Consider the following 20,544-nt stretch of genomic DNA (forward strand, 5'->3'; position numbering starts at 1 on the left):
AAGCTGCTCTAGTGGAAGGTGTCCCTGCCCGTGGCAGGGGTTGGAGCTGGAGGAGCTTTAAGGTCCCTTCCAACACAAACCATTCCATAATTCAGGAACTGATGCATTTTTATGGTGATTTTGGTTTGGATCCAAGTTCAGGACCTGGTGATGGGGCAGGGAGGGGGTGTCCCGTGTTCCCCCTGCTCAGGGCTGGATTGGCAGGAGCCGGCTCCGTCCGGCCCCCCCCCCTGCTCCCGGCTGATTCCCTCTTCCCGACAGCCTCTATTTTGGTCGGGATTCATGGTTAAAAATACGCCGCGCTCCCACACGGGCTCTGCGGCAGCAGCCGAGTTCCCATCACGACTCGGAGCCCGGGAAAGGAGGGAATAGCGACGGGAACTGCTCTGGCATCCCAGCAGGAGCCATCCCAAAGCCTCTGGTCCAGTGCTGCAGCAGTGAATCGCATCCCGCCAGCTGAGTTGCAGCTCCGGGATCTGGCACTGGTCCTCAGCATTCCGGTCTTGGATGCGGCTCCTCTCCTCCCACCTCCTCTATGTCTCCCCAGATCCATAAATCCTCCCGGAGAGCAGTGGCAAGCGCGGTGCCATCCCTGCTCCCTGTGCTGGTCATGGTTATGGCACAGCAAAGAGGGGGGAAAGCTGTATAGAGACCAGGAATTGGGGCTGGAGAAGTCCCTGCTCCAGAGGTGATGGGAAGTTGGTGGTAAATCTGACTGTGGCATGTCCTGGAATGCTGAGGGGTATCCTGGGATAATGCAGGATACCACAGGATGGTGTAGGATGCCTCAGGGATGCCGTGGGATATACTGGGATGCTTCAGGATGAGTGGGATGCAGCGGGATGCCCCAGGGATGCTGTGGGATGTCCTGGGATGCTGCAGGATGCCTCAGGATGCTGTGGGTTATCATGGGATGCTGCAGCATAGATACCCCAGGGATGCTGCAGGATGCCCTGGGATACTGTAGGATGCCCCAGGGATGCTGTGGGAATGCTATGGATGCTGTGGGATATCCTGGAATGCTGCAGGATGCCCCAGGGATGCTGCAGGATAGATACCCCAGGGATGCTGAGGGATACTCCGGGATGACCTGGGATGCTGCGGGATGCTCACCCCCACCCCTCAACCTCCATTCCTGTGGGAATGGGGCTGGGGTTGGAGCATCCTCCGCATCCCCAGCAGCCACCTCCTCCATCCCCACCGGCTCCGGGTCTCTCCGCTTGGGGTAAAGCATTTAACCAAAGTGATTTGCAGTGGAATTCTTCCGGGATCCCGGGGGGGAGTGGTGGCAGCCGCATCCCTCATTGTGCACATTAATCCATGGCAGCTTCCCGGGAAGAGCAGCAGAGCCACGGCTTCGGTTCTGTCTCACCATTGAAGTGCTGGTAACTTCGCCAAGCGCCTTCCCGGGGCTGAGCATCCTCATCCCGACCTTTTCAGGTTTCCCATTCCCAAATCCAAGCTTCCCTCCCCTGATCGGAGCAGATCGAGGGATCCGGAGCGGCTGCTGCGCTATTCTTTGGGAATAAATCACTGCTGTGGTGCATAACCCTTCCCCCAGCCCCTGCTTGCTCCATGCAGAGGAGGAGGAGGAGAGGGAGGAGGAAGGGAAGATGCTGGCTCCCAATCCCCCTTCCCAGTGCAGTGGGATGCTCCTTGCCCGAGACAAGGCTGCTGTGGCCTCGCCGCAGCGCTGGTGGTGCCGTGCCAGAGCCATTCCCGCCCAGTGCCAGCGTTCCAGGAGCAGGAGGAGGAGGAGGAGATGCATCCGCTCCTTCCTCCTGCTCATCACTGGCTGCTGGCTCCGTGCTGCCGGTGCTGGCCCGGATCCAGGACCAGGGCGCTGAATCCAAAGCTCATCCCTCACCCCCTGGGATGGACAAGGGTCCTCTCTCCCTATGGATCTACCCAGGATCCCTCTGGATGTGCCATGGGAGGGTCTGGGGGCTCCCGTGTGGTCCTGCTTGGGGGGAACTTTCCATCCCCTCAGCCGCTGGTGCAGTTCAATGCCGGCTGTGGGTTTCCATTAAGGAATATCGCCCTCCCCACCGCACGTTCTGATGCCTTTCCAGAAACACTCCGTGTTTCCAGGCAGAGGGTGCCAATGCCAGGGAGGCCGGGGGGTGCGGGCAGGGCTGGGGCTGGCAGCTGCCTGCACTGCCCTGGCAGCGGCATTCCTGCCAGATTCCCTTGGAGATGGGAGGAGGTGGGGTGGGAAAGAGGGAAAAGGGGGGGTTTCCCAGCACTGGGCATGGCATTGGGGGGGTGGTGATGATGATGATGGGAGGTGGTGGATGGGTTGGGTGGAGGTGATGGGGATGGGGATTGGGATGTGACAGGGATGGGGGTGAGGATGGGGATGGGGACAGGGATGAGGATGGGGGTATGACAAAGGGATGTGATAGGGATGGGGATAGGTTGCAGTAGGAATGGGGATATGACAGGGATAGGGGTGGGGTTGCAAATGTGATAGGGATGAGGATCAGGATGCAGTAGGCATGGGAATGGGGATGGGGGCAGGGATGAGGATGGGGATACAACAGGTATGGGGATGCTACACGGATGGGGATGCAGTGGGGATGTCGACAGGGATGAGGATGAGAATACAACAGGGACAGGGAATGTGATAGGGATGGGGATAGGGATGCAATGGGGATGAGGACAGGTATGAGCATAGGGGTTACAAGAGGGAGAGGGATGTGGGTGTAATAGGGATGGGGATATGGATGGGGATGGGGCTGTGACAGGGATGGGGCAGTGATGAGGATGGGATATGACAGGGATGGGGATGCGACAGGAATAGGGACAGGGCCACATCCTCCTGGATTTAGGCCTGGTTTATGCACCCCCAGCCAGTGGGATCACCTCGGTGGGGTCCCATGGGGAGCCAGAGCAGAGCCGGGATTTGAGGGTCCCCATCCCAATGCCCTGGGATACTCCGGGTGCTGATGTGGGGGGACCCCAGGACCCTCAGAACCCCTTCAATTGCCAGTGATGGGTGCACTGGAGTCACCCCAAAGTGCTCAGCACCCCAGGTCTGCCGTCACTGGGGACACGGGGACCTCACAACAGTGGGGTGGGCTCCTGAGGGGGGACATGGTTAATCTCCCGGTCCACTTCCCATTCTCTCATCCTCAGGGATGCCAGCAGGGAGCAGGGCTGCGGTGTCCCTGGTCGCTGGCAGGGCTCCACGCAATTCCCAGCACTTCATTAATAAGGAATTATGGAAAATAGAATGAATAATGCAGGATGTGGCGGTTTAATCTGAGCCACCGCCGGCAGCGCGGTGCCAGTGGGGAGCCTGGGCTGGGGGGTGCTGCAGGGTCTGATGGCTGTGCCCTTGTCACCATGTCCCCATCCCTGATGGCTCGTCCCCTGCTCATCCCATTGTCCCCATCTCTGCTGGCTTTTTCCGTGCTCGTCCCATGTCCCCATCCCTGCTCATCCCATTGTCCCCATCGCTGCTGGCTTTTTCCATGCTCGTCCCATGTCCCCATCCCTGCTTGTCCCATGTCCCCATCCCTGCTCATCTCCATGTCCCCATCCCCAATGGCTCTTCCATTGGTCGTCCCATGTCCCCATCCCTGATGGCTCTTCCCCATGTCCTCATCCCTGCTTGTCTCATGTCCGCATTCCTGCTGACTCTTCCCCTGTGCATCCCCATATCCCCATCCCTGCTGGTTCTTGCCCTCTTATCCCATGTCCCCATTCCTGTTGGCTCTTCTCCATGTCCCCATGCCTGATGGCTCTTTCCCATGTTCCTACGTCCCCATGTCCCCATCCCTGATGGCTCTTCCCCTGCTCATCCCATGTTCCCATCCCTGCTGGCTTATTCCTGTGTCCCCATGTCTCCGTCTCTGCTTGTCCCCATGTCCCCATCCCTGCTGGCTCTTCCCCAGCTCATCCCACGTCCCCATCCCTGTCACAAGCACAGGGACCCTCCAGCATCCCAGGACCTCTTTGAGTCCCACCTGAGCTCCAACGTCCCCTTTCCTCCCTGACACATCTCTTTGAGGTGACACCTCAACGTGACCACTGACCTCCTCACCCTCCTCTTCCTCCCGCAGGCATCGAGTGTCCGCGTGGAGCCAGGAACCTGCCGGGGCTGGTGCAGGAGGGGGAACCCTTCAGCGAGGAGGCCACGCACTTCACCAAGGAGCTGGTGCTGCAGCGGGAGGTAGGGATGCGGCCGGGCTGCGGCACACGGTGAGGGGCTGGTGGCACCGGTGGGACACGGACCTCAGTAGGGATGCGGCCGGGATGCGGCACACGGTGAGGGGCTGGTGGCACCGGTGGGACACGGACCTCAGTAGGGATGCGGCCGGGATGCGGCACACGGTGAGGGGCTGGTGGCACCGGTGGGACACGGACCTCAGTAGGGATGCGGCACACGGTGAGGGGCTGGTGGCACCGGTGTGGCACCGACCTCGCCGAGGGGCTGTCACCAAGGGACCAGGACAGCGCCCGGTCCCCGGGCTCAGCCGGTGTGTGGTGACACGTGGACCCGGCTCGCGGTGCTGGGGAGCCCCCGGTGATGCCGGTGCTGGATCTGGGCGCGCTCTCCTCGCCGAGGCGCCGGCATTGGTTGGTGTCGGGGTTGTGCCGCAGTGCCGATGTCTGTGAGTGGAGAACTGTGTCCCTGCGGGTGCCACACGTGGGTGCCACATGTGGGTGTCACATGTGGGTGCCACACGTGGGTGACACCGGGAGCATCACCCGGTGCTGGGTTTGTGCCGACACCGGATCAATGAGGGCAGAGGCAGGGCAGGGCACCGGTGCCCCCCCCCAGCAGTGGTGCCGGGCAGGGCAAGGGGGGACGTGGGCCAGGAGAGCTCATTGGTTTCATTGGGTTTTGATTTATTTCATTTTATTTCGTTTTACTTTCTTGTATTTAATTTGATTTTGTTTATTTTCCTTTTTCATTCTATTCTATTCTATTCTATTCTATTCTTACATTATTTTAATTTTTTATTTAATTATTTTCACTTTATTTTTGTATTATTTTACTTGATTTCATTATTTTTACTTTAATCTTTTTTATTATTTCACTCCTGTTCTATCATATTTTACTCTATTCTATTTTATTTTTTAAATCAAAAATTCTATTATTTTACTATTTTCTTCTATTAGGTTGTTAATTTTTATTTTATTATTTTTTATTCTGTGCTATTCTGGGTTTTTTTCATTTTTATTTTATTTTCTTATCCTATGTATTTATTTTGTCTTATTTTTATTCTATGCTATTCTATTCTGGTTTATTCCATCTTGTTTTATTTTACTTTGTATTTTATGTTCTATTTTATGTTATTCTCATCTATTCTATGTATTTAATTTTATTTTGTTTTAATTTTTAATTTTATTTTATTCTGATTTTTTTCTATTTTATTTTACTATATTTGTCGAACTAATTTTATTTAAATTTCCTGGTTTATTCCATTCCATTCTGTCCTCTCCTGTCCTCTCCTATCCCATTCCATTCATTATTTGATTTTATTCTATTCTAATTTAATCTATTTTTATGACAATTATTTTATGTTCCTGTCCATTTTATCTCATTCTCTGGTGTCAACGCCGAGCCCCACGCTCTGCTCTGAACACGATGATGGGGCTGGGGCTGGGGCTGGCTCGCACTGGGGAGCACTGGGAGCACTGGGGAGCACTGGGAGCACTGGGAGCACTGGGGAGCACTGGGAGCACTGGGAGCACTGGGAGCACTGGGGAGCACTGGGAGCACTGGGAGCACTGGGGAGCACTGGGGAGCACTGGGAGCACTGGGAGCACTGGGGAGCACTGGGAGCACTGGGAGCACTGGGGAGCGCTGACTGGGGACCCGTCCCCATCCCAAACCCCCACCTCGGTGGTGGGAGCGGGGCCGGTCTGCGCCGGCATCTCCTGCTCCTGTGGCCTCGTCCGCATGGAGCGATGCTGCGGATGCAGGGATGCAGCAGGGGGTGAGAGGGACCAGAACCGGGGGGGGGTGCGGTTGCCTTGAGGATGAGGAGGGACCCCGGGGGTTCTGCCAGGGGTTGGGGTGCCACCATGGTGGGTGCACGGAGGACACATGGGGGACGCAGGGGAGGTGCAGGGTGGGTGCACAGTGGATGCACAGCGGAGGCAGGGCAGATGCACAGCAGACACGTAGTGGTTGCAGGGAGACGCAGGGTGGATGCAGGGCAGATGCAGGGTGGATGCTCACTACATGCAGGGTGGGTGTGTGGGGTTGCACAACACATACACAGAGGATGCACAGCAGATGCAGGGCAGATGCACACCGGACATGGGGCGGTTGCACAGCAGAAGTGCAGTGGATGCACAGAGGATGCGCAGGGGATGCAGAGGATGCGCAGCGGATGCATGGTGGACATATGGTGGACAGAAGGCAGATGCAGGGTGGGTGCACAGCAGATACACAGCGGTTGCACAGCGGATGCGTGGTGGATGTGTCACAGATGCACAGAGGATGCAGGGTGGATGCAGGGTGGATGGGTGGCACATGCACAGTAGATACACAGTGGATGCAGGGCAGATGCAGGGTGGATGTGCAGTGGCTGTGTGGGGTTGCACAGCAGATACTCAGTGGATGCACATTGGATACACAGTGGGTGCAGGGCAGATGCAGGATGGATGCACAGTGGCTGTTTGCAGGGCAGATGCAGGGTGAATGCGGGAGGGGTGCACACTGGACATGTGGGCATGGCACAGCAGAGGTGCAGCAGATGCATGGAGCAGGAATGGGAAACTGGGGTGGAATGGGGGTCAGGAACAGGAATGGGGAGCTGGGGTGGGAATGGGGGAGCCAGGGCATGGGACGGGGTGCTGGGGCCACCCCAGATGGGGACCTGGTTGCAGATGCGGCTGTGGATTCAGATGTTGGCACTGATGCAGATATGGGCATGGATGCAGATGTGGTTGCAGATACAGATCTGGCTGTGCATGCAGAGATGCAGATGTGGCTGCGGATGCAGTTGTGAACATGGATGCAGATGTGGTTGCAGATACAGATCGGGGCACGGATGCAGTTGTGGGCACAGATGCAGCTGTGGTTGCAGATACAGATGTGGGCACGGATGCAGATGTGGGCACGCATGCTGCTGTGGGCACAGATGCAGCTGTGGTTGCAGATACAGATGTGGGCAGGGATGCAGGTGTTGCAGCTGCAGGGCAATGCTGCTGGGGGGGCTGGAGCAGTGAGGTCCTGCTCCCACCCGGAACACGGCGCGCTGGTGGCTGCAGGGACACGAGGACACGGGGCCGCAGCGCTGCACGTGGCAGCTCCATCCCTCCCTCCTCAGCATCTTGCACACGCAGGCGGCTGCTGCAAAGTGCTGACCCGCATCCCAGCCACTTCCTTACCACATCCTGGGGATTCCCAGGGCCTGGCACATCCCGTGGCACATCCTCATCCTCCTCCTGCCCATCCCCACCATCGCGGCCGGCCCCGGGCGCTCCTGAGCCCCTTGGTGCCAGCAAACCGCCCATGGATGGCACAGCATGGCACGGGCATCCTCCTTCCCGGCTGCCTTCCTCCTTCCCACATCATCCCCCTCACTTGTTTCTCCCCATCTGGCCCCGATGCACATGGAATTCCGATGGGAACTCTAACAAAGCCACAGCTGCCCACTGCTGGCTCCATGTTTCGGGGTGCAGCTGGGCTGGGGGAGCCCCTGCAAGGGGTCGGGACCCAAATGGCTCTTGGGGACATTCCTCAGACCCTTGTCTGAGCCGGGTTGGGGTACACACGGTGCTGGGCTCATAACAGGGTGGGAGGAACCCCCAGATTCCAGGGCAGCAGCCAAGAGCCCCGAGACTGAGGCAGCTAAATAGGGGGGTGGCAGCTCTGTCTTGGGGTGCAGGGGGGTGGCAGCTCTGTATTGGGGTACAGGGGGGGTGGTATCACTGTATTGGGATGCAAGGGAGTGTCAGGTTCATCTTGGGGTGCAGGGGGGTGGGAGTTCTGTATTGGGGTACAGGGGGGTGGCAGCTCTGTATTGGGGTACAGGGGGGGTGGTATCACTGTATTGGGATGCAAGGGAGTGTCAGGTTCATCTTGGGGTGCAGGGGGGTGGCAGCTCTGTATTGGGGTACGGGGGGGTGGTATCACTGTATTGGGATGCAAGGGAGTGTCAGCTTCATCTTGGGGTGCAGGGGGGTGGTAGCTCTGTATTGGGGTACAGGGGGGTGGCAGCTCTGTTTTGGGGTGCAGGGGAGTGACATCCCTGTCTACATCCCTGCTGCTTTCCTGCAGTGGGGGGGGGGGTCCTGGGGTTTGGCGCTGAGGCTCTCCGGAAGGGAATTCCCTTTGGTTTCCATGGCAACTGGGTGATGGGGACATCCCCCATCCATCCCTCCATCCATCCATCTCTGGCTGCGGCACTGCCATGGGGCTGCCCTATGGGGAGCTGGGGGGGGGTCACGGCTCCAGCCCCCTCAACCTCCCTGCCTGCACCCCCCCAGTGCTGTAAGTGTGGGCAATGGTCCCCAAATGTCCCTTGTCCCGGCTGATGGGGGGGAGGGTGGGGGTGCGCCGCTGCCCACACTGGCCCCTGCCAGCCCCCCAAGCCCTGCCAGCTCCTGTGACCCCCTGCAGCCCCCCAACCTATTGGCAGCCCCCCCCAGCCCTCCCATCTCTGGGTGCTGCAGCACTGCAGCAATATGCAGGCAGCAGCAGCGCAGCCTGTGCTGCAGCCATTCCATTCCATGCTGTTCCATTCCATTCCGTTCCATTCCATTCCATTCCATTCCATTCAGTGCCATGCCGTTCTGTTCCATTCCATTCCATGCCATTCCATTCCATTCCGTGCCATGCTGTTCTGTTCCATTCCATTCCATGCCATTCCATTCCATTCCATTCTGTGCCATTCCATTCCATTCCGTGCCATGCTGTTCTGTTCCATTCCATTCTGTGCCATGCCGTTCTGTTCCATTCCATTCCATTCTGTGCCATGCCGTTCTGTTCCATTCCATTCCATTCTGCGCCATGCTGTTCTGTTCCATTCCATTCCATTCTGTGCCATGCCATTCTGTGCCATTCCATTCCATTCCGTGCCATGCTGTTCTGTTCCATTCCATTCCATTCCATTCTGTGCCATGCCATTCTGTTCCATTCCATTCCATTCTGTGCCATGCCATTCTGTTCCATTCCATTCCGTGCCATTCCATTCCATACCATGACCTGCTATGCCATTCCATTGCTACCCCATGTGGTTAAGTTCTGTGCCATGCCGTGCCGTTCCGTTCTGTGCCGTGCTGTGCCCTGCCATATTATGCTGTCCCATCTCATTCCATGCCGTGCCATGCTGTGCCATTCCATGCGTGCCGTTCCATTTTGTTCCATGCCTTGCCATCCCATTCCATTCAGTTCCATGCCATGTGTGCTGTTCCATTCCGTGCCATTCCATGCTGTGCCATCCGCATTCCCATGCCCATGCAGGCCCTGGGGTGTAACACTCGGCCAGTTCAGCGCCACCGGCTGCCCCGGCACCACCTTGGCCAAAGCATCCCCGTGCCACTGGGAGCCCCTGGTTGGGAAGAGGACGGGAATCATTCCATGCTCCTTCCCTTGGGTGACCTCTCCAGTCGGGACGCGCAATCCATTGCCTGGAACACCGGATTTATTCCTTTATGGCACCGGGGGCTTGGTGACACCGTCGTTATAACTGGATGATGATGGGGCTTAATGAGTGCTTGAGGTGGAGGGGTGGTACCCGGCACCCACCGGGGTGGGACACCCATCCATAGGGATGCAGGAGCCTCCGGAGCATCCCAGGATGGGGATCAGGGCTCCAGTGGGAGCCTGGGGGTCATGGATGGGTGTCTGTCCCCAAATCCTCACCGTGGGGCTCATGGCGACCTCCCTGTCCATGCGCCCCACATGTGTGGGGCTGGACCCGGCTTCACCCCAGGTGAGGGTAATTCCAGGAGTCTGAGCAGCCCGCGAGGGGGGTTATTCCTGAATGATTCCCGGTTTTCCAGCCCTGTAGCCCTCATGTCTCTGTTACTGTGATGGGTTTGGTGAGAGGCTCCAGCTGCTGCGTCAGCAGCTTCACCGGAGCTGGGAGAGGCAGGAGCTGCTCCGAGTGCCAGCGGCAGGCTGCGGCCCGTGAGCATCCCTGAGCATCCCTGAGCATCCCTGAGCATCCCTGAGCATTCCATGATCAACCCCTGAGCAACTCTTGAGCATCCCCTGAGCATCCCCACAGCATCCCCACAGCATCCCCCGAGCATCCCCTAAGTATCTCCTGTGCAGTCCCTGAGCATCCCCATAGCATCCCATGAGCATGCCACATGCAACCCCTGAGCATCCCACGAGCAACCCCGGAGTATCCCCTGAGCATCCCCATAGCATCCCCTGAGCATCCCCATAGCATCCCCTGAGCATCCCCATAGCATCCCCTGAGCATCCAGGCACCGGCACATTGCCACAACCCAAGGATCCATCCCATGGCCGTGCCACCTCTGTCCCCTCCTGGGGATGGGGACAATGGGAGTGTGGAGCATGGCACGGGATGGCACCGGGATGTGTTGGATGGGAGAGACACCCCCTTCCTTGGCTGGGTACCGTGCCCCCAGAGCATGGACTGTGCCCCCAGAGCATGGATGGTGTCATAGGTGCCGGCACAGCGTTGGAGGGATGGCGGCTGCCGTGGTCATCACTTGGCTTCGTGCTTCGGGGTCCCCACGTTGTCCATAGGGTCCCCATGTTGGCCATGAGGTTCTCCATGTTGTCCTGGGGGTCTCCGTGTTGTCCTGGGGGTCTCCGTGCTGGCTGAGGTGCCCCCAGGCTCAGGTGGGCAATGGGGTGGTCATTGCCCTCCCCATGCACATCTTGGCTCCCTGGCAACCCTCCATGGTGGCAACCGCTGCACCAATCCTGGCTTGAGCTGCCTGGTCCTTTTGGGTTACCCGAAAACCACCGGAATTCCTTAGGCCTGGAATCTGATGGGGCTTTTTGGTTGTGTTCTGGTGACTTGAGCTTGATATTCCTGGTTGTTCTATCGGGTTGTGAAGGTCCCTCTTGCCAGGAGCATCCCAACCCCACCAGCTCCAACCGGCACCTCACGGAGCCGGAGCAATAGGGATAATGACCGGGAATGCCGGGTCGGGTTGTGCCATGGAGCCCCTGGCACTGGGGTGGCTGCCTGGTGGCACTGGGACAAGGGGACACCCCTGGTGCCACCACGGAGCCCTGGGGCAGGGAGAGGGGCTGGGGGGCGGTAGGAGACGACAGCCCTCCCATTGCATCCCACTGCATCCCACTGAACCCATTGCATCCCATAGCATCCCATCACATCCCACTACATCCCATTGCATCCCATCATGTCCCATAGCATCCCACTGATCCAACCGCATCTCACTGCATCCCGTTGAACCCCACTGCATCCCATGGCATCCCACTGCATTCCACCACATCCAGTTGCATCCCATTGCATGCCTCCACCTCCCACTGCATTCTGTAACATCCCATTGAATCCCATTGCATCCCGTTGCATCCCACCACATCCCAACATATCCCATCACATCTAATGCATCCTATCACATCCCACCACATCTCACTGCATCCCATTGCATTCACTGCATCCCTCCACATCCCATCGCATCCCACCAGGCCCATTGCATCCCATCACATCCCAATGCATCCCACCATGTCCAATAGCATCCCACTGCATACCATTGAATCCCATCACATCCCACCACATTCCACTGAATCCACTGCATCCCACTGCATTCCATTGCATCCCATTGCATCCTATTACGTCCCATTGTATCCCACTGCATTCCATTGCATCCCATCGCATCCCACTGCATCCCACTGCATCCAACTGCATCTCACGGCATACACTGAATCCCACTACAACCCACTGCATCCCACCGCATCCCATTGCATCCCATCACATCCAAATGCATCCCATCACATCCCATCACATCCCACTGCATCCCATTGCATCCCATTGCACTGCAATCCCCCCTGCTCACACTGCAGCCCCCTTACAGTGATGCCACCCCCAGAGACATCCCTATCCCTGCCACCAGCACCCAGGGCACCCAATATCCCCAGCGCTGGCTCTCAGGGCACCCTGTGTCCCTGCTGCCATCACTGGGTCCCACATGTCCCCACCGCCGGCACCCAGGGCACCACATGTACCTGCACACCCCGGTGTCCCCGTGTCCCCACCGCCAGCACCCAGGGCACCACATGTACCTGCACACCCCGGTGTCCCCGTGTCCCCACCGCCAGCACCCGGGTGTCCCCCATGTCCCCACACAGCCAGGAGTCCCTATGGACCCACCACTGGCACCCAGGCACCCCATGTCACTGCTGCTAACACCTGGGGGTCCCAAATTCCCCATCATCAGCACCCGCAGCACCCCATGTCCCCACCACCAGCAGCCAGGACACTCAATATCCCCATCACCAGCACCCAGAGCATCCCATGTCCCCATACCCATCACCAAGAGCACCCAGTATCTCCACCACCAGTACTCGGAACACCCCGTGTCCCCATCACCAGGGCACCCCATGTCCCCATTACCAGCATCCAGGACGCCCAGTATCCCCACCACCAGCACCCAAAGCACCGCATGTCCCAGCTGCCAGCACCCAATATCTCCACTGTCAGCACTCAGAGCACCCCATGTCCTGATCACCAGCACCCAGAGCACCCCGTGTCCCCACAGAGCCAGTGTCTCTGTGTCCCTGCACACCCAGGCCACCCAGTATCCCCATCCCCCCCACCCAGAGCACCCCACATTCCCACACACGATGTCCCACGTCCCCACGGCGCTGCTGGGGTCACCTCCATCCCACCCCCTTCCCAGCACCCCCACGCTGCCACCTGATTCATTCCCAGCTCCCTCCTCCCTCCTTCCACAGCAAATTCCCATTTCCCAGCCATAAACCATGGGATAACAACCCTGGGCACCCCCCCTTGCACCTCTTTTGGTGGGGGGGGGACACACCAGCCTTTAACTGGGTGCTGTGGGGGGGCCCCTTTGGGTACCAATGTGGGTACCAGTCCCAGCATCACTTCCTCCCTGTTTGGGACCACTTCTGTGGGGAAGCGTTTCAATCCATACGGCACAACCCCCCCTTTTGGCAGGGATTTGGGGGGGTCCCTGCATATCCCCCCCCCCCCCGGTTTAACCCCTCGGGGACAACGGCAGGTACAAAGAGTGAACAATATTTATTAAAATACAAAAATACACTTGGTTTTTGGACGGATTTGTCGTGGTTTTTCCTCAGTTCAGGATACAATCCCATCATTCCGGCCTTTATATAGATATAGATATAGATATAACCTCTGTTTAACCCCCCCCTCCCCACGCAGCCCCCCCCAACCCTCCCCCCACGTAATTCCCGTCTGATAATTCATTTTAAAGCTAAAATAAGAAATTAAAGTTAATTCCAATAGTCGAGCGGCCGGGGGGGGCCCCCCATTGCCGTGACCCCCCCAAAACACCCCCCCAGCCCTTCAGGACCCCCACGAGGCACTTGCCGTCCCCGCTGGGACCCCCCCCCCAGTAGCCACCTCAGATGCTGGTGGCCTCCCCCCCATTAGCCACATTGAGTCCCCCCCCTGACCCCCCCAAGCCCTTAATTCCTCCTGGATCCCCCCCCTTCATTCCATGAGCAGCCCATGGGGGGGGTCCCGATCCTCACCCCCCCACCCAAGGAAGGGGTTTTGGGGGGGGGTGTACCTAAAACGGGGCCTAAAATCATGTTGTGGGAGGTGTCTACAATCATACGTCAGGTCTCCCAATGGGGGGCCCCCCCGGCCCCCCCAGGAGCTTTAGCCCTGTGCCGATGCCGGTGCCGGTGGCCTTATACTGGTGCAATGGGGTGAACTGGGGGAGGGCACCCATCAGTCACCCCCCCCCATGCACCCACACACTTGAATTGGGGGGGGGGGGGAACCCCTTTTTGGGGTCATTTTTTGCTTTAATACATTGCAGGCTGCCAAACCCCCCCCCAAATACCTCCCCACCCCCAAAATACCCCCAAAACTCCCCAATACCCACCCCCCCCCCCATAGAATTCCTTTATTGCATGTGGAAGATTTTGGCACCACCTCCAACCACCATCCCGGCACATGGGGGGGGGGCCTGCTGCATCCAACCCCCCTTTACGTCCCCAACACCCGCATTCCAAGCCCAGATCCCACCCCAGCAGGCTCCTGTCCCCCGCTTCTTGCTGGATAACGGGAATTCTTTCCTCTCCCTTTTCTCTTGGAGTTAGAAACTGTGATTTGGGGGGGGTGGGGGGGGTAATTTTAATATCTGCTGCTCTTCTCAGCCCATCGATTTCGGATAGAAGCATGTACAAGAAAAGAAAAGTCTCTCCCCCAGCTCTGTACAAGAGTCACCTTCTAGATTTGGGGGGGATCTTCATTGGGGGGGTCGTTTTGGGGGGGTCTTTAAGGGGGGGTTTTGTGCATCCTATTGCGTTTGTGATGGGGGAGGAGGAGGAAAAAGGGGAGGGATGGGAGGAAGCTCAACCCAAAAAAGCCCCAAAGAACTAAAAAGTCATATCTGGGTCTCCTGGACTTTCTCCTTGGGGTGGGTTTGGATGATGTAGGGTTCCATAAGGGTGCTCCCGGGGGGGTGCAAGGAGTTGCCCAGGTTGTTCTCGGTCCAATGGGCGCCGTGCGGTGCTTTGTAGGTGTTGTAGTTCATGTGGTCATGAACAGCGGGTAGCACCACGGCCCCCTCACCTGCAACGCCGGCGGTGGTGGTGCTCACCATGGTGGCGGTGGTGGCGGCGGTGGTGGCCGGGATGTCCTCGTCTACCTGGATGATCTCCACGGTGCGCGCGGCCGACACGGTGCTGCGCTGCTGGTGCCGCTTGCGGAGCTTGTAGAAGACGATGAGCATGGCCGCGGCCAGGAGCGTCACCGCCACGAAGCAGCCGATGATGATCTTGGTGGTCTTCATCACCTCGTCCAAGCTGGTCTGCGTCTTATCGCCCGCGTCGGCAGTGGGGATGGCTACCTGCTTGGGCGGCCGCGTGGTTTGCACCAGGACGGTGGTGGTGGTGGTGTACGCCGGTTGGTAACCCGTCGACGTGGTGGGGACGGGCTTGGTGAACTTAGGGGAGATGTCCTCCAGGGAGATCTCGGTGGTCTCCACCGTGACGGTGGTGAAGAAGCTGTAGTTGGAGGTGTTGAGCTCGGCCGTGCTCACGTTGAGGTAGGCCGAGGCGTTGGAGTTCCCCGCCACGTTGGTCACCATGCAGGTGTAAACCCCGGTGTCCGTCAACAGGACGTGGGAGAAGTTCAAGGTGCCGTCGTTGAGGACGGAGATCCGCGGGTGGTTGGATGCGTGGCTCAGCACCGTCCCGTTAGGCAGCAACCACCTAACGGAGGACATGGAAGGAGTTCGACACTTGAGCTCGGCCACCCGCCCCTCGGAGATGTTGAGGTCCATGGGGGCGTCCATGATGAAGGGCGCCGAGCACTGGAAGGAGGTTTGGTCCACCTCCACCAGGAACCTGCCCCGCATGTGGAGCGGGGCATGGCAGCGCCCGCAGCAGGTCGAGTTGGTGGGGATGTACTCCCTCAACCACCACGACAGCCAAAGGATGTCGCAGTCGCAGTCCCAAGGGTTGTGGTGAAGGTGAAGCTCCACCAGGTACCGCAGAGGGGCGAAGAGGTCATGGGGCAGGGAGGAGAGGTTGTTGTGGGCCAGGTTGAGCTCCACCAGTGCCGTCAGGTCGTCGAAGGCGTTGCGCTCAATCAGGTTGATCTGCGAGTTCATAATCCAGAGCTTTTTGAGGGACTTGAGCCCGTGGAAGGAGCCCGGTTTGATCTCGGGGAAGTTATTGCCCGACATCTCCAGCTCCTCCAGCCCCACCAGGGGCGTCAGGTTGGGCATGTCCTTGATGTTGCACATCCCCAGGTTGAGGTACTTGAGGTTGTACAAGCCCTCGAAAGCCCCCTCGGAGATGTACTCCAGCTTCTTGAGCTCGCCCAGGTCCAGGCGCATGAGGGAGGGCACCCGGTTGAAGGCATACGAGGGGATGCTCTCGATGGGGTTGTTCCTCAACCACAGCTCCCTCAGCTTGGACAGGTACTCGAAGGCCCCGCTGGGGATGACGGTCAACCAGTTGTCAAAGAGCTCCAAGGTGTTGAGACTGGCCAACCCATTGAAAGCCCCAACCTCGATCTGCCGGATGGCGTTCCTGCCCAACTGCAGGACCTCCAGGTGATGCAAGTGGCGGAACGTGTCCGCCTGGATCATCTGGATGTTGTTCTCCATCAGGTTGAGGTACCGGGTGTTGGAGGGGATGCCGGGGGGCACCTCGGCCAAGCCGCGCCGGGTACACACCACTTTGCTCAACTGGTTACTGCAGGAGCAAACCGAAGGGCAAGCGGGGGCTCCGGGGGAGGCGGCGGCGGTGGCAACGGCCACGTAGAGGATCCAGGCGTGCACCGTCAAGTAGGAGACGAGGGCAGCTCTCCAGGCGCGGCAGCGGTGGTGGCGGTGGTGGTGGTGGTGGTGGTGGTGGTGATGGTGCACAGTTACCTGCCACAAGAGCTTCATGGTGTGGCACGTTCATCATTCACCATCGTCTGGGGATGGCGGCGTCCAAAGGAAGAAGTGGCTCAGGGCCCCCCCCCGCTCCCGGCCCGGCTGGATGGATGGATGGGTGGACGGATGGAGGGATGGATGGGGGGGGGGGGGGGAGAGAAAAAAGGGGTGAAAAACGTGGGTTTAGCCCCAAAAAAGGGTCTAAAAACGCTGCGTGAGGGGCGGGGGGGGGCCCTGCCGAGCCCCCTCCCAGCCCGACCTACCTGGGCAAAGGGGATCCGGGACGGGGGGGGGGACACAAAATGGCTCCTGGAGGCTGTGGGGGGGGCGGCCCGGCTAAGCGGGGGCCCGGCACCCCCCCGGCGCGGCCCGCGCCCCGCACCCGCCGCCCCGGAGCCCGGCCCGCGGCCCCCGGGGGCCCGGCATGGGGACGGGAATGGGAACGGGGAGGGGGGTGAGAACGGGGGGAAACGGGGGAGACGGGGAGAGGAAGCGGGGGGGAAGGGGGAGGGAAAGGGGATTGAGAAGGGAGCGGGGAATGGGGAGAGGAATGAAAATAGGGGTGAGGAAAAAAGCAGAATGAAATGTGAAAATGAGAATGGGAAAAGGAGGGAAAATGGAAAATAAAAACGGAAAATGAAAGGAAAAATATAAAAATAAAAAGGAAATAAAAAAGAAAAATAGAAAAAATTAAAAGGAAAATTAAAATTAAAAATAGAAATTAAAATGAAAATAAAACTAGAAATAAAAAATATAAATTAAAAGGAAAAGGAAAAATAAAAAATAAAAGAAAAATAAACTAAAAAGGAAGGAATAAAAATAAAATAAAAAGAGGAAAAGAGAAAGAAAAAATAAAGGAAAATGAAAGAAAAATAAAGGTTAAAAATAAAAAATGAAAATAAAAAAGGAAAAGGAAAACAAGGAATAAAAATGGAAATGGGAAAGAAGATTAAAATAAAATAAAAAAGAAAATAGGAAAAAAGAATAAAAATAAAATATAAAATAAGAAATAAAACAATTAAAGAAAAATAAATGAAATCAAATCAAAGATAAAAATCACGAGATAAAAATGAAAATCAAACCAAGCCGAAGGATTCGACCACAATAAAAATAAAGGCTTAAAATAAAGGCTAAAAATAAAGAATAAAAATAGAACTCGGACCAAAGCTCAAACTAAAATAAGCCCCGAGCGATCCAAATGGGGGGGAAAAAGGGATTAAAAATGACGATAAACGCTCAGGCCGGTACAAAACCGGAGGCTCCGGTCGCTGCCGGCCCCCGGCGGAGGGGCAGGAGCGCGGTCACCGGCGGCGGGGGGGGTCGCTCCGGGATGGGGGGTGCGGGGGGGGGGGCTCCTGTCGGCGGGTGCTTTGCGGCGTCTCCGGTTGGGGGGTCCCGTTCCCGTTCCTGTTGTTCCCGTTCCGGTTCCCGTCGCGGTTCCGTCCCGCGTCCGCGCTCAGCGGCCGCTGGCGCCGGTTCTCCCGGGCGGGGCGGCGGCGGCGGCGGCGGCCCCGGGGCCGGCGGGCATCGTGCTCCGGTGCTGGCGGCTGCGGGGCCCGCTGCGGGGCTCGGTGCCGCGTTCGGTGCCGGGCTCGATGCGGGGCTCGGTGCGGTGCCCGGTGCGGTGCCCGGGGCCGGTATCGGTGCGGGGCCCGGGGCCGGGTTCAGTGCGGGGCTCGGAGCCGGGCTCGGTGCGGTGCCCGCTGCGGGGCCCGGTGCGGAGCTCGATGCGGGGCTCGGTGCGGGGCTCGGTGCCGGGCTCGGTGCGGGGCTCGGTGCGGGGCTCGATGCCGGTGTCGGTGCCGGGCTCGGTGCGGGGCTCGGTGCGGGGCTCGGTGCGGGCGGGAGCCGCGCAGGCGGCTGGCTCATCCTTTTGTCCTTCAACGGCAACGCGGCTGCTGACGCATCGCGCCGGGAGCCCGGGAGCGGCGGGGGATGCTCCGCAAGCACCGACGGACGACACCCCCCCCTATACCCCGCATCTACCGGGACCCCCCCTCCCACCACCCCCCACCCCCCCACAACGTTCCGGAGGGGGCCCCAACCGGCCCCGGTGCAGCCGGTGCGGCGGGTGGGAGCTATTTTCCGCTCTGGATGGAGGATGATGCGGGATGATGGGCTTCCTCCTCCCTCCTCCTCCTCCTGCCCACCCAACCGAGCCCGGTGGCCCTGACCCCCCCCGGACACACGGACGGATGGACGGACACACGGAGCCGCCAGCTTTAAGGTGATGGGGGGGGGGACATGGACACGCGGCTCCATCTGTGGAGAGCCCCCCTCCCCCCCCGATCCTTGGATCTCGCCTCGATCCCTGGACCCCCCCCGCGATCTCTGGACCCCCCTTTTCCACCGGGCTCAAGGCTGAGACCGGACACAAGCTGGGACACTGGTGGAGGGGACAATAAACCGGGGGGGGGAACACGGCTCCGCCATGGATATGATGCTGCGGTGATGGGCATGTGGGTGCCGATGGATGGAGTGGGGGGGGGGAGTCCGACGCTGCTTTGACTCCCCCCGGGTGCTGTGGGGTGGGTAATTAGCGCCAGGCAGTTAACGAACCTCTAGGGCCCTGGGGTCCCATGGGTGCTGCAAGGTGGGGGCAGCCCTAAGTGCTGGCAGTGAGGGGGGGGGAGAGGGGGAGGCAATGGGGGAACCTCAGGAATGGGGCTGGGACCCTCCAGGAGTGGCCTGGGACCCCCCAGAGTGGGGTTGGGACCCCCCAGAGCAGGGATGGGACCCCCCAGCAGTGCAGGCAGGATCTGCTCCATGCATTCGGGCACCCATGGGTGCTCTCCAAGGGGCTTTAGATGGGCTCAAGCATGGCCCCTGGCCCCAGACCTCACAGGGGGACACTTGCGGGGTGGGAGGCAGGAGGATGCCTGGAGGGAGCACTGGGGTGCTGGGCATGGCTGGGTCTGGGTGCTTCAGCTGCAGCATGTCCTGCCTGCATCTCCTGCCTGCACAGCATCTCCTGCCCTCACAGCATCTCCTGCCTGCACAGCATCTCCTGCCTTCATCCTCTGCCTGCACAGCATCTCCTGCCCTCACAGCATCTCCTGCCTGCACAGCATCTCCTGCCTTCATCCTCTGCCTGTACAGCATCTCCTGCCCTCACAGCATCTCCTGCCCTCACAGCATCTCCTGCCTGCACAGCATCTCCTGCCTTCATCCTCTGCCTGCACAGCATCTCCTGCCCTCACAGCATCTCCTGCCTGCACCTCCTGCCTTCATCCTCTGCCTGCACAGCATCTCCTGCCTGCATCTCCTGCCTGCATCCTCTACCCTCACAGCATCTCCTGCCTGTGTGTGTCTCCTGCCTGCCCACCCCCTAAACACTGGGGGGCTGTAGGCCCCCAGGTTTAGTAGGGATGCTCAGGGTGCACAGGGTGGACACCAGTTTGCTCTCACTGGGTTGCACACCCCAGGTTGCTCTCTGGTTTGCACCCCAGTTTTCTCTTGCTGGTTCGCACACCCCAGTTAACACAGCCCAGTTTGCTCACTGGTTTGCTCACCGGTTTGCATCTCCGCTGTGCCTGGGGTGCTGGGTGGGCTCCAATCCCTTCCCCTGGTGCAGAACCACAGGACCAGGACATGGCACAGGCAGACCCAAGAGCCACCGTGGCCCTTGGTCACCCCTTTGGTCCTGGGCGCTGCCCAGTGCTGCCCAGTGCTGCCCAGTGCAGGCAGGGAGCTCCAGATGCAGACGATGGGGTTCTCCTCCCCTCAGCTGGGTGCCCAGGAGCACATCTGGGTGCTCGTATGGAGCACATCTGTGCTGATAGAGCACATCTGGGTGTTGGTGGATCGGAGCTGGGTGCCCAGAAGCAGAGCTGGGTGCTTGTGGATCAGACTTGGGTGCTGATGGAGCTGATCTGGGTGCTCACGAATCAGACCTGGGTGCTGATGGAGCAGAGTTGGGTGCCCAGGAGCACATCTGGGTCCTGGTCTGGATCAGGTGTGGGTGCTGATGGAGCGCATCTGGTGCTGATCTGCCTAGGAGCAGACCCGGGTGCTGATGGA

The 20,544-nt window shown here is 59.0% G+C and overlaps 2 protein-coding genes across 2 annotated transcripts in view; one reads left to right on the plus strand and one right to left on the minus strand.

Moving 5' to 3' along the window:
- The window catches only part of SND1 (staphylococcal nuclease and tudor domain containing 1), a 104,019-nt gene that overhangs the window by 79,557 nt on the left and 3,918 nt on the right, over window positions 1–20,544 (plus strand). Inside the window, exon 16 of the mRNA XM_030472073.2 lies at window positions 4,068–4,177. Within this exon, the coding sequence (XP_030327933.1) occupies window positions 4,068–4,177 (110 nt within the window). The remainder of the gene's footprint in view (window positions 1–4,067; window positions 4,178–20,544) is intronic.
- Window positions 13,168–16,661, minus strand: LRRC4 (leucine rich repeat containing 4). The gene has a single exon (XM_030472074.1). The coding sequence runs from the start codon at window positions 16,534–16,536 to the stop codon at window positions 14,521–14,523; it is 2,016 nt and encodes a 671-aa protein (XP_030327934.1). The 5' UTR covers window positions 16,537–16,661; the 3' UTR covers window positions 13,168–14,520.

This window comes from Strigops habroptila, chromosome 3 (genome assembly GCF_004027225.2).
Source record: "Strigops habroptila isolate Jane chromosome 3, bStrHab1.2.pri, whole genome shotgun sequence".
In the NCBI taxonomy this organism is placed as follows: domain Eukaryota; kingdom Metazoa; phylum Chordata; class Aves; order Psittaciformes; family Psittacidae; genus Strigops; species Strigops habroptila.